Raw genomic sequence first — 14,417 nt, forward strand, 5'->3', positions numbered from 1 at the left:
GTAGTTGGCTGTTTTCTTTGCTAATTCTCGCAGCTGCAGCCTGTGATGCATGAGCTGATGCTGAAAGTCAAAGGTGAGCCGGAGAAGTCGACTCTGAATCACAGAGAGAAAACTGCATGTGACGAGTGGAGCCATCAGGCTACTCTGCTCAGATACGCCTGCCGAGGCCCAAAAACGCTATTTTATTTGGAAAACTCCGTGGTTGCTTCAGTTAGGACGGGCAGAAATGGAGACGCAGTTAGTTGCACTCATTTTCAGATATGCAACAGAGAAAATCTCTATCCCCCTGTGTCAGCTGAGATTGACTCAGTGCTATGGGCTGAAATATGTGCCACCAGAAACTGAATTTGAATCATTTATATTTGAATTTAAATAGCTAAACTTGAATAATTGCATTAAAAAACTAAATTTGAATTTGTATTGTTTCATTTGAATCCCTGCATTGGATCAATCGGCCAATCAGCACTTACGTTTTTGTGCACGTAAATGATGGCGTGTTTCCACTGGCTCTACTCGCCTCGCCTCACCTCGCCACGGCACGGTTAAGTCGTGTCTGCACTAGCATAGAACCTGGTACCAGGTACTTTTTCTAGAACCTGCTCTGGCGAGGTTCCAGAGACGTCCGACACAGAAATCAAGCCGAACTGTAGATCAGTTAAAACTACTTAACCCTAAAAACGTGGGTTAATCTCCAACAACGTCCAGGGAACAGAGGAGTCTGGTGTATTTAGCGACTGCTGATCACAGACCAGTGACTGTGTCAGAGAAAGCAGAGAAATAGAGCTTTGCTCTCATAAACTTGTCATTAGTGACGAGATTCACCATCACACGTTTGTGACATCAGCTTCTCAGTATTGTAATTCTTAAACGGTTGAATATATATATATATATATTTTTTTTTTTTGGAAAAAGGAGCAGAAAGAACTCACTTATTGAACATTTTCTGACAATTCCACAGCCATAAAATCTTAATAAATCCTCATGATGCTCATTAGAGGGTTAAAGACATTCTAGGTCTATTTGCTGATAATAACAAGTTGATATTTTCGGATGATTTTTGGGAAATGTCGTGTTTTGCTATTTCGACTGAAAGAGCTAAAACATTAGTGCACGGGGCAAAAATCATTATTTAAAACATTTCACTTGTGTGGGTTAGGGCTAGTGTAGAGTACAGATTCTGTTTATGAAGCAGTACTTTACCTGAAGTTGTCTTCCTGTGACACCATCTTCAAAGCATCATGAACGCTTCCTTCAAACCTTTGTCCTCTACTGTCCTGCACTGGTGTCCACTGAGAGTTTGGCGCAACAATCAACTTTTAGGGACTTTGAAAACAACTTTGGGTAAAAATAGCGACACACTGTTGTTCAGTAGCTTATTCAGTCAACATCACAAAACATGACATTTCAAAATATAATGATAATAATTCAAAATATGAACTCTTTATTGTCTGAAAATAGACCTTGAACGTCTGTAAGTCTGGATTTTTCCTTTAACTTCAAAATGTTTACTTGTTTAAGATGACTCAGCATAAATTCAATCTCAGCTTCTGTTGTGTTTTAAAAGTCAGGATTTATTTGGATTCAAAATGATAATTTGATTCTTTTCTGACGTCATGTAAAAGTAGTGATTGTGTGAGTGGTAGTTGTTGGTTGGACTGAGCTCCACCTGCAGTGGTTTGTCTGGAGATTAAAACGCTGATCTCGTTTCCTTTGCGTCTCTCTAACGTTCGGACATTTGATGGAGATGTTCTGTTGCTCTGTTCTTCTTCCAGGTGAGGAAGAGGATGTTCCTGCTCCCAAAACAAACTTTGATTTTTCATTTTTCTGGAGACTTGCTGAGGTGGTGACGATGTTCCGAGAACGGCCACATGTGATATTTGGAAACACGAGGCAGGGCAGATTATGGTAAACACGTTATAATTACAACAACTTACGGTGCTTAGAAAAACAAAGCGAGGCTCTGAACTCAAACATGCTCGGGTTGCGTGAAGCTTGTTTGATGTGGGTCAGCAGCACTTGTTGGTAGTGCAGGGAGAGGCAAAGGCTTGGCATGTTGTGACTGGTTGAGCGATAAATTGTTTGATGTTGGAACCTCCCTCCCCTTCTCTCCCTCCCTCCCTCTATCTCACTCCTTTCAAATTCATTTCTCTTCCCCATCTCTATTTTACTTCAGGCTACTGCAGCCTGTAGACACAACCTTTGATAGTAGTTTTTCTTACCAAACCAAAACAAGAGAGTCCAGCTTTCAACTTGTTTTACAGTACGGGGAGAAGAGGAAACAACATCTTTTGAATGACTTTCATAAAATGTCTCTACAAGGTTCAATCATCTGTCCTCGTCACTACTTATGTCAACAATATCACCTCATTCCTGTCTGACTTTCAAATGCATTCATATGCAGACGACACCGCCTTATACTGTGTTGCTGATTCTGTGCATCTGGCAGTTAAACATTTACAATATTCACTTGAAAAGCACATTTATTTCACTTTTACATTATCCAGTTCTAGCACTTAGTGTTCGTTCTTCGTTCTTTCTGTTTTTTTAGCTCCTGCTCTGACGAGGTTCAGCTGAGCCGAACATAATATACAAACTTCACATTATGTTCTCGTAAAGAAGAGCTGAGACTTGTGATGGAGACAATCAACTCATCAGGAAAATGTTTACTAATGTTATTAATCAAGTGACAACGAGAAGCTCATTTTCACATAGACTTCCATTCAAGCACCCTGGTGGTTAACTGCTACGTCCTTGGCTTCAATTTTATTTTTTATAAATAACCTATGATTCCTCCTCACTTTTTATATGAACAGTATGATTTAATCCGTGGATAACTGTCATGAGCACGTATATGGAGATGACACAATCTTTTATTGTGTTGATTCTGAGCAGCTGGTACTTTACAATGTTCTTTTAGCATCCTGCAGAATGCACTTAAAGGCCTCAGACCTTAATCAAAATCTGACAGAACAAAGTTTACGCTCTTCTCTCGAGCCAAATGTTTAGACACGATGAATCTCAAATTTATGCTTTTAATAGTTTTAGGATTGAGAAGGTTTCAGAGCAGAAATACTTTGGCATCCGGACAAACTTACTTTTAAATATCATATTGATAATCCCGTGTCCTGACCTGGTTATTTTCAAGAGAACTGTGATTTATGCCGGAATGTAATTATATATAAAACTTCATCTGGGTAACGACCAGAATATCAATATTACTTCACTAGTCAGATGTCTTTGTTTTTTTTTACATGTTCCATGACTTAATTCTGAATTTGGATGAACTGGTTTCTGTTTTTACAGCAGAAGCTGAATCATGGAGAAAAAAGAAATCCTGCACTCTCTTAAATGAAGTGCAATTCCTCATTTTGAACGTTTTAGAAATAGGATCTTAAACATTCCAACTTCTGGAACAACTTGAAAGTGCTTCATAATAATTGCAATGTTTTTAACTTTTACATTTTCCAGGTTTCAATGACGCATTTTAGAGATCTGCCAACTTATTGTGATCCAAAATGTTTTAATTAATTCCAACTATAATCAAATCAAACTTGTTTATATGGTGCCAAGAGTGCAATAAAATCTGCTCAACAGGTCACATATAAAAAAAGTTTAATTACAAAATACAGGAACAAAAATAGATAAAAGCTTAGATGAGTGTAAGAAATAAAACAATAGATTAAGAAAATGCTATGTTTTGAGCTAAACTAATGTCTTTTAATGCCTTTGGTTTTTTCTTTGCCAACATATCTCCAACATTTCTTAGACGATTTCAACAATTTATAAGTCAAAATGTTTGGTTAGTTTAGGACATTTTCGTTGTAGATGAGTTTAACATCTACAATGATCCTTGCAATGACTTTACCGACTATAAATAAAGGTTGTCTGATACACACTGATCCTCAAATGAAGCTATTCAACTCCGTCTCCAACTCTCTAGGCTAAACCCCTCCCCCCCACATTCATATTGATAAAGACGTACTAAGTGCAATCATCCCGCCCAGAGTAAATCTGCCTTCACTGATCTCACATCTCCCTCTTATTACGCCTCCGTCTGATCTCAGCTTAAACACACACACACACACAAACCTGCACACAAGTGTCAGTCAGGCGGAGCGTGAAGAGAGAGGCGACAGGACGGAGACGCTCGCCGCACGGCGGGAGATTAATGAGAGGGCAGCGACGCCTCATGTGTGCGCTCACAAACAGGCTCTGACTCTGGTTACTCATCGACCTGACAAATCAAAGACATCCTCGCTCTCCAAAGTGTTCAGCTCTGATATCAAAGGACTAATACCCAGGCTTGGTTCTAGTAAAACCGTCCCTCCAGGAGCTGTTTCCGCCTTTCTTCAGTATCAAAGTCCAGGGAGTTTGTACGTGTCACCTCAGCCATCACACATTCAATGCGAGTCTCTTATTATCGCCATCAGTAGAGACATAATAGTGAAGAGATGAGTGTTGGGTACCTAATGAAATGCTTTTAATGGCACTGAATTCTGAATTATTGGGGTAAAGCGTTGACCATGATGCAGTCGTCGAATTGGACCAAATAAGGTGTACATACTTCTTCCATTGGTGTTGCAGCACTTGGAAGCCCTCAGTTTAGAAGCTTTCATCCTCATCCTGATCCTGATCAGCATATGCTTTGCCCGTTTCCATCATGGTACGGTTCGGCATGGTATTCTGCTACCCCGAGCCAAGGGGAGGTTATTTTGGTACGATCTCTAATGGAAGCCGTTCCTCTCACGGTGGAAACACAGCTTTTGTCTATGGCTTGAAGTGGTGGACCCAATGCTCAAAAACGGCTGGATCAGCTTCAAAATGTGCCATGTTCTTCTTGACATGACCGGCCTGGTGTGCTTCAGGGGTCCAAAGATGTAGCCAAACGTACAGCGCTGGTTATCTGATTAACATTCAAACGTATGTCATCCGTCACCATGTGGTCCATTTTTTCTTGGGTCACCTTCAAGACTCTTCTTGATACATTTACATTGACGCAGGGGTCTCAAACTTGTGTCCCACCCCAATCTATTTCTTAATATCACCTTAAATGTTTTGGATTTTAATATTTAAGGATTTTTCTTTTTTGATATTTTGGCTTCTTCCTCTCTAGGGGGTGCCACTGCGGATGATTTGCATATTTTATTTGGCTGAGATCTTCCTGACACAACCCTCCATTTATCCGGGGCTTGGGACCAGCTCTAGGAGTACACTGGATGTGCGCCCCCCTGTGGCTGGGGTCAAATTAGAGTGTCAAATTAATTAACAATGAGCAATGGAGAGTGGATGCCTTGCTCGGGGTACCCCAGCCCTTGACTTGAACTGGCAACCTTTCATTACATTACATTACATTACATGTCATTTAGCAGACGCTTTTATCCAACGCGACTTACAATAAGTGCATTTAAACATTTGGGTACAAATAAGAGCTAGAAATAAGTAAGAGCTTCAAGTAAATTACAAGCCAAGTTTCCTTACTGGGATTTTTTTTATTGTGTGATATGTGTATTTATACATATATTGTATATATATATATATGTATACAGACAAACATATATATGTATATATATATATAATTTATAAACTTTTTTTTTCATTTGACCAGCCCCACCTCCTGACCACAGTAGTGGCCCCCAGGTCATTTGAGTTTGAGGCCCCTGCTTCAACGTAAGGTTCAATACAATAGTTATGCTTGATTTTCAATATATGTTCTTAAATTTGATATCAAATGTATCCAGTTATTAGTTTATTCTAATTGTGTTCACACTGCATGGTTAAGAATATGCCTGTAGCTCTTGTTATCAGCTCAGGAGTGAAGTTGCGATAAATCCGTGCCGCTGTCTTCAGAACCTCGACACTGCCTGATGCCTTTCCAGTGCTGCGCGAGAAAAACACGATCCAACGATCAGACAAATGAAATCCAAATGTGAGAGGAGAGAAGTGGTGAGCGGAGGCCAGCGCTGCCCTGCTCGTCTTCCCTCTGGTGATAAGATTGTCTGCTGATAGTCCAGCGCGATGACGTCGGTGAGGGTTAAGAGCTTAAAAACATTGGCTGTATTGGTTCTCCAGGTGCACAACACATCTGGAACCATCTAGCCCAATTAAAACTTTCCTTTTTTGCGTTGCCAACATTGGTTTTTCCTCTGCTTTGTATCTTTCTCTCTTGCAAACATGCACCCGCACACAGACCCTTTCCACCGGTCTGTATTTTACTGCAGTCATTTCAGAGGTTAACACCAGGTTAAGTGGTCGACCGCGAGGCCTGACCTCTACACGGGAGGAGGAGGGAAGACATTTCTATTGATGGACCCGGGGTGAAAAAGGTCGCACTGGCATTTGTACTTGCAGATCAACAGTCTCCAAAAGATATATGTTCTCAGACAACTTCAAATATTCATTTTAAGTAGAGATGAACTGATGAGTTCTTCCAATAGATGTTTAACCAATTTTGTTGTATCTATCTGATCAAATGCAATCATTTTACGAGACTAAATTATACACAAAATTGCTTATTTATTGAGATTTTAACTTTTTTTAAGTAAAAATCATCATCATCATAAATATTAAACATGGAAAGAGTAATTAATCATTTAAACGTTGACAATTTTGATGAAAAAAACCAATTTTTTGCAATTTTAATGACCAACTTCAAGTTTCTGAGATACACACTATAAAATTGGAGAAAGCTTTTACTGATTATAAAATATGGCAAAAATAAGCCACAATAAAGGGACACCCTCTGATTTTAAGAAGCAGATTTACAGTACTAATCTACAGACCTGCATAAAAAGCTCAATTATTAATCATTTTTATTTGCCAATTATCTTTGTAGCTGCTGATTGGTTAGTTGAGACATGTGACCCAGGACTTTGGCAAGAAAAACCCAAATCTCTGCCACAGACACCTTCCTCTCTACTCTGTCCTCCTCTCTCGACTCTTTCTGTCCTCTTACTTCACATCGGGTTCGTAAGTCCTCCCCAGCCTCGTGGTTGTCTGACTGTGAGCTGAGAGAGCCACGATACGACCTGCTTTCCTATCATTCTCTTCTCTCCACCTTCACTGCCTCGATCTCTGCAGCCAAACAATCTTTCTATCAGACTAAAATTCAATCCTCTTTCTCTAACCCCAAAAAACCTTTCTTGATCTTCTCTAACCTCCTTGACCCCCCACTCCCCCTCCTCCCTCCTCCCTTCTACCAATTCACTTTGTCAACTACTTCACAAAAAAAGTAGACGCTCTTCTTTCTCAACCCCACCTCCTGATCTCACCACTTCTTGCTGTCACTGAGCCAGGGCTGCCTCTCTCTCCTCTGTGCTCATCGTCTTGGACCTTTCTGCAGTGTTTGACACAGTTAACCACCAGATCCTTACTTCCTCCCTTCAGGAACTAGGTGTCTCAGGATCTGCACTTATCCTACTCTCATCCTATCTTCAAAACTGAACATACAGAGTAACCTGGAGAGGATCTGTGTCGGAACCCTGTCCTCTAACTACTGGGGTCCCTGAGGGTTCTGTCCTGGGCCCTCTCCTCTTCTCTCTGTACACCAACTCTCTTGGTTCTGTCATTCATACTACACCGCTCCTCCACTTGCACTCACTTCCTGTAGCTGCTCGCATCCGCTTCAAGACTCTAGTGCTTGTGTTCCATGCTACAAACAGATCCGGTCCAGCCTACATCCAAGACATGATCAAAATCTACACCCCAGCCCACTTTGCATCGGCAAACCGGCTTGCTGCCCCCTCACTGAGAGGATTGCAGAGGCATTCGCCAAACTCACAACCGTTTTCTCTGTGCTAGCTCCCAAATGGTTGAATGGCCCCCCATCGACATCCGGACAGCAGAAAGCCTCCACATCTTCCGCCGCAGACTAAAAACACATCTCTTTGACTCTACCTCGACTAAGACGACAACGACAAAAAAAAGCAATTACTTGTGCATCGCACTTATGACTAGCACTTTATAGCTTGGCTTACTTGAGGCACTTCTAGCTCTTGTTTGTACCCAAAATACTGCACTTATTGCACTTTGGATAAAAGTGTCTGCTAAATGACATGTAATGTAATATCCACCAAGACTGACTGCCAAATAATGAGCAGTTCTATAGATCCATGAACAGACTGACTAGACTGACTGGCTAAATAATGAGCTATTCTAAAAACATTTTTTAACAAAATATAATTTGAGAAAGTGGTTTAGTTTGAACTATTGTGTTTCACAGATGCACCCACACATGGACTGCTCTTCTGTGTCTGATAAAATTCTTTTTCTTCATCACTGACGTCTATCAAACCATCGCACCCCTGCTGCTGCTGTAGCGTCTGTGAAGTCCTATCACGACCTGTGATAAGGTCCTGAAACATGATGCTGCCTTCATGGTCTCGCTCTTTAATCCGTCTCCTCGTGTTTATTATTTTGAGGCAACAGGACATGGCGATACACGGGATAATCAGTGGCTGATACGCTTCACTGAAACCCTGATAGCGGTGGTGGTCTCAACTTTCTTCCACTGTGCCACCGCTGCTCCACCGCTGCTCCTCTCTGAAAATATTTGAACTGCAACTGACTTGTGTTATTTTATCTCTTGAATAAAGCTGAATTCTGTTGAGGTGGAATTTTCTATCTGTGCCGTCCACGAGGCCAAGAAAAATCCTCACCGTCCTCAAATCAGTTTGAAAGAAAAAAAACAGGCAGAGCCGCGGTTTGACCGCCTTTCATCAGCGCGAGATTGATGTGGCAAAGCGCGGAAGGTTCACTCATACGTATACGATCATTTGCATACACAAACACACTGATATCACGGAAACATGGTCCAATGTTTTTAAAATATCCATCTTCACTTCACCACATTCGTGATGTCCAAATCTCAAAATAAATGTTTACCTGAAAGTTTGCACATGATGTTTATGTTGAGGTCAAATGAGGAAATTTAATTTCAGAAGTCCATTCGCACGACCACCTTGAAGACAACGTGTCAGTGTATGAGTCAAATTCCTACTCATTTCTTTCTTTCTTTCTTCCATCTTGCTTTCAATGGTGATGGGTGCAAAATAATGAGCTGTTATCTACGTACTGTATATCCCTCAAGAGGCTGACTGCCAAATAATGAGCTGTTATAAACATTCACAACGAAACTGAATGCTATTCTATAAATCCAGCAACAGAAATAACTGTCAAATAATGAGCTATTCTACATATCCACCAATAAATTGCTTGCAAAAAGCTGCTCTTAACATAACCAAACAAATGGACTGCAAAATAGTGAGCTGTTCTATATATCTACCAAGAGACTGAGTGCCAGATAATGAGCTGTTCTAGGCATCCACTAAGAGACTGCCTGCAAAATAATGAGCTCTTGACTATATCCACCAAGAGACTTAGTGCCAAATAACGAGCCATTTTAGACATCTTCTAAGAGACTCCTTGCAGTATAATGAGCTGTTATCTATATCCAGCAACATAATGACTGCCAAATAATGAGCTATTCTGTACATCCACCATCAGACTGCCTGCAAAAAGGAGTTGTTCTAGACACAACCAACCAGACAGATTGCCAAATAGAGACTGCCAGATAATGAGCTATTGTAGACATCCACCAAGAGACTGCCTGTCAAATAATGAGCTGTTCAAAGCATTCATAAATAAACTGACTGACTGCCTAATAGAGAAGAGTTCTGTACATCCAACTGCCATAAATGAACTATACTGTACAGCCTCGAAAATAATGAGCTATTTCTATAAATCTACCAATCTATTGTCGATCTGTAGTGAGAGTAGGGGACGCGTGTGTTGATTATTGACACGTTCAGGTCCTGGCATTTACATTTATGTTGTGTTAATTTCATTTTGTAACTTCTCATTCAACGAGCAAAGAAAATAAAATAAAAAATTCAATAATTCTGCAAATGAAAAGTCAGCTGAAGAAGCATGATTCCACTCTGATGCTGTCCTGGCTCCCACACAGCGGCTAATAGAGAAAGGCTGCGCTGGCACCATGTGCTTTAACTTTGTTTTCTAAAACTCTAAATTACTGGAGCTCGTCGTGCCTCCACAGAAAGGACATTTATTTTAATTTGCTGCTACCTACAGTGTTTTTTCCATCCAGCGTGTCTGCGACCAATCAAAGTGTTTGAACAGGCAGCAGCAGAAGGCACTTTAGGTCTTTTTTTTTCATAAAAGAGGCTGAGATATATTTTACTGGTGTCAGGACCTCAGCGAGGCCCAACTGAAACTGTTACCTCTGGAAATGTAGCCGCTGAAATGCTCCCCGGTGACCAGTTTGTGCAATAGCAGAAAGAGAAATGGTATGGATGAAGCAGACGGATTACTCTCAGAGGTGCAGCAAATGGACACTTTTGGTTCTTTTCTTGCACAGTGAATTTAAGTAGAATTTATTTTTGGGATTTAAAGAAGCAGGAACCAGGATTGGCAAGAAAAAGAAATTCATCGAATGAGTATCTCGTACTCAGCAATGTGGTACGAGAACACATTCCCACCGGTCGAAAACCAGTTAAACCCAGTAGTAAATGGTTTTTTTGACCAGTAGGAATCACCACCACAACCACAAGGACGTTCTGAAGAATAGTTGAAGTAGAAAAACTAATAGGAGGCGCCGTCTCTCCCATATCAGTTTATTATCATGAAATTATTGATCAATAATAACAAATGTTTAAAAACTAAAGGATCACCATTCGGCATATGAGCAGGGTTCCCATAACTGAGTTGACACCAAATTTAAGGACTTCTCATAGGACTTTCCAGGACCAATTCCCTCAAATTCAAAGACAGAAGGTGCTGACTCAGCTTAAGACGGGAGGACAACTTGTAAGAGTGTCTCGGTCCATGATGGCGTCCTCTCTTATTGATGTGCAGCAGCTCTGCATCTGAACAAGTGATTGTCCTCAAAGTCCGTCTTTGTCTTTTGTCTTTGGTGAGACTTCCCAGACATCACATCGTCATTTTCTCTCTCTTTCTTGACTTTACTCGCTCATTGTTCTGCACTGAATCTCACGTCAGCGGCGGAGAGAGAGACAGTGGACAGTGAGTCATGATGTCTCCACGTCTGTCCTGCGTCGTCTCGCCTACGTACATCAAGCAACGCAGGGCGTCAAACAGTAGGTGGCGTCGTCACAGACAAGGGAGTCATTTACCTAAATATCAACTTCACTTCTTTACTGCACAACATTCAAGCACTTTCAAGGACCCATGTCTGTTTAGGGCAACTTTCAAGAGCCTTCAACCATTTTTGTCAAATTCACAAACTTTCAAGGAATTCAAGGATCCATGGGAACCCCTGTATTATAATCATTGTATATAAATATGTGATTAAGCAACAGAAATAACCCTGTTTGAGGCACAGTTAAAGTCAGCTGCCTGTGGTCTTAGCAGAACGACTGAAAGCCACCCTAATAGCTTGGATAGCGATCAGTCCGCATGTGTGTGTGTGTGTTTTGTGTCTTTCTAAGCGTTCCTCTAAACGAGGTTGAGTGTGAGATTTGGCAGGCGGAGGTGGAGGTTATGTGGCCTGCCACTGCACAGTAATAAGATGGAGGAGACATGTTGACATGAGTATCACTATCAACCGTTACCATCTGGTTGATAGGGGGGTTTTGGAAAAAGGCCGACGGCACTCTCAATCAATATTTCATGATGGGAAAAACTCCCGACGTCTGAAATGTCAGCAAAATGTCACCTGCGACAGACGGCGTGAAGTCAGAGGCGGCGGACGCCAGCGTTCAGTGTGTGTGTGTTTAATAAAAGTGGGTGGTCTCGAGCTGTGAGGACTAAATCTGTGTTTAAACGGCGCTTCCAGCTCGTGACCTTGAGTGTTCCTCAGCTTGGACGGGAGTGTTATTTATTTGGACGTCTCACACACACTCACAAATGACCATTAGGTGCCGTGTTTGATAAACAAGCTGATTGGATTGCTTGTGTGAACGTGTGCGGTTCTTCCCCCCTCCCTCGCTGTCCTCACAACGAGCCCAATTTACCTCAAGGACGTGGGAACACACGCACGCAGAGAGCACACCTTACCGTCCTCACACACATAAACACACTCACTCACGTACGCACACGCAAACAGACCTTCCTCGCTGCACTTGTTGACCCAGACCCAGTCTCATCCAATTCAGTCTTTACTCAGTCATCAGTGCTCCGTGGATTGGTTAATGTTCCAGGAGTGAGCTGTGGGCCAATCGCGACCACACTGAATGGAATAGAATATTGTTATTTGCATACTGCCCCATCGCTAACCCCGTGGCAAGAAACCCGGGAGGATGAAGTCATATTGCGAGCTCTGTTCCAGAAACACTGAATAAAACAAAAATGGGGAAAAGCAAAAAGTTTCCCTCATGAGCCTTGTAAATTTATTTTGTGTATGTGCTTTTATTTCATTCTTTTTTCCCCTCTCTTTTTCTCTTCACTTTCATATTTTTTTCTCTCTCTTCTCGTTTTTGATCTCTCCTAGGCGTATCTCGGGGAATCAGCTGAGGTACATCTCGGGTCACACTCTCCAGGGTCTCTACAACCTCAAAGTACTGTAAGTAAACTTGTTCTGCTCACTCCTTCTCTGTTAACATGTGTTTCCATGGTTCGGATTGGAATGGTAGAGTCCTGGGTCAGGCTTGTGTTTCCCCTCAGAACAGAGGTTCAGCCGATACTAACATGTGACGTCATCAGACTGCCGGCCTCTGATTGGTCAGAGAGTGTCGTCACTGAGGAGTCGTGAGCGCGACGTCAAAGCAACAATGTCCAACTGTGGATCAAAGTGAAAAAGACTGAAAACATGTTCGTCTCCAACATTTAGCAAATGTGTTGAACAGAGGAGTCTGGTGGATTTAGAGACAGCACTATTGTGAGTCATGACCTGGCTCGATTACTAATTGATTATTGATCGATTACTAAATGAATCGTCATCTATTTTGATCATTGATTAATCAGTTTTAAGCTCTTTTCATTATTAAAACAAGATTTCAGATTTTCAAGATTTTTCAGCTCCTAAATGTGAATATTTTCTGGTTTCTTTGCTCCATAAAACAAAGAAATCATTAAAAGTGAATCATTTCGGTTTATGGACAAAAACAAGACATTTGAGAACATCATCATTTCCAAGTTTGACAATCACTGATCAACATTTTTTAAAGTTTCTGACATTTTATGGACCAAACAATTACTCGACCAATAGTGAAAATAATCAACAGATTAATCGATTAGGAAAATAATCATTAGTTGCAGCTCTAGTCTCTACAACCTCAGAACCCTAGCTTTACTTTGAAGGCAAAGTGTGGGCTGTGCCCCGACAGCCGTCTTACCGGTGAGACGACAACGCACGGCGTCACTGAACACCGTTTTCTCTCTCTTTCTTAACTTGAATGGAATCTCATGTCAATGGGAGCGAGACAGTGGACAGTGAGTCGTGATGTCTCCACGTTTGTCCTGCGTCGGCCTCGTCTACGTACATCAAGCAACGCAGGGCATCAAACAGCAGGTGGCGTCGTAACAAACACCTAAATATCAACTTCACTTCTTCACTGCAAAAAGTTCAAATACTAGGACAAGGACAAGGACAACAGAAACGAGGAAAGGCTCTGCTTGCTCCTTCACTCCTGAACAGACTGTGTTTCAGTGGCACGCGCACACACACACACACACACACACACACACACACAGGTGTACCGCAGGGACCTCCCAGTCACACCACCCACAGAGATTACAGTGAAAAAAATCCACTGTGAAGAGCGATTCTCTTCACACCTCATTTGTAAAAGTGAATTCATGACCTCTCAGTGCACGGCTGCCGATTGTTAACGCCGCAGTCGAGTATCAAATCACAAAATAAAAAAAAGTGCAAAACTGTGTCACCTCCTGACTCCAAACACGTCACAAGTATGAGGTTTTTTTCTGCGACTGTTGGCGACCGACATGATGCATCATTGTTTCCTGAGTAAGAAATTTACTGGAATTTCATTTATATACAGTATATATTTATAATTATATTGGTTATTTTCTTGGTTTCCACACTCTAACATGAAAACCGCTATTTGTAAGAAAACCAATGAAGTATGAAAATCCTGAGCTTCCATATCAGTCTTCTGACAACATGACTATGACCGTTCTAATCTACAAACCAATGTGTTAGCTGACAGTTATTGGAGATAATGTGTTGCTGTCTCAGTGGATTGGACTTGTATTGTTGATGTATCAACAATACATCAACATACGTTACATGTTTAGAAGAAGTTTCCATGCTATGAAGAAATAGACGCCAGGGGAACACATTATTCCAAAGGTCGGGTTCTTTTCACTAAAGTGTGAAAGCAAACTTGGAGCGGCTGAATGTTGAAGACCACCTTAATGCATTGTGAGTTAACTTGTGTTCATTTACTGTAAAGTGTCACACAAACGTTAACAGAAAAACCAGT

At 41.4% G+C, this 14,417-nt stretch overlaps 1 protein-coding gene across 2 annotated transcripts in view; it reads left to right on the forward strand.

Moving 5' to 3' along the window:
* LOC131468315 (leucine-rich repeat-containing G-protein coupled receptor 6) overlaps positions 1–14,417 on the forward strand; it is a 56,958-nt gene that overhangs the window by 24,463 nt on the left and 18,078 nt on the right. For both annotated transcript variants that reach the window (XM_058642405.1, XM_058642406.1), the window contains exon 3: positions 12,464–12,535. In XM_058642405.1, the coding sequence (XP_058498388.1) occupies positions 12,464–12,535 (72 nt within the window). The remainder of the gene's footprint in view (positions 1–12,463; positions 12,536–14,417) is intronic.

This window comes from Solea solea, chromosome 11, assembly GCF_958295425.1.
Source record: "Solea solea chromosome 11, fSolSol10.1, whole genome shotgun sequence".
In the NCBI taxonomy this organism is placed as follows: Eukaryota; Metazoa; Chordata; class Actinopteri; order Pleuronectiformes; family Soleidae; genus Solea; species Solea solea.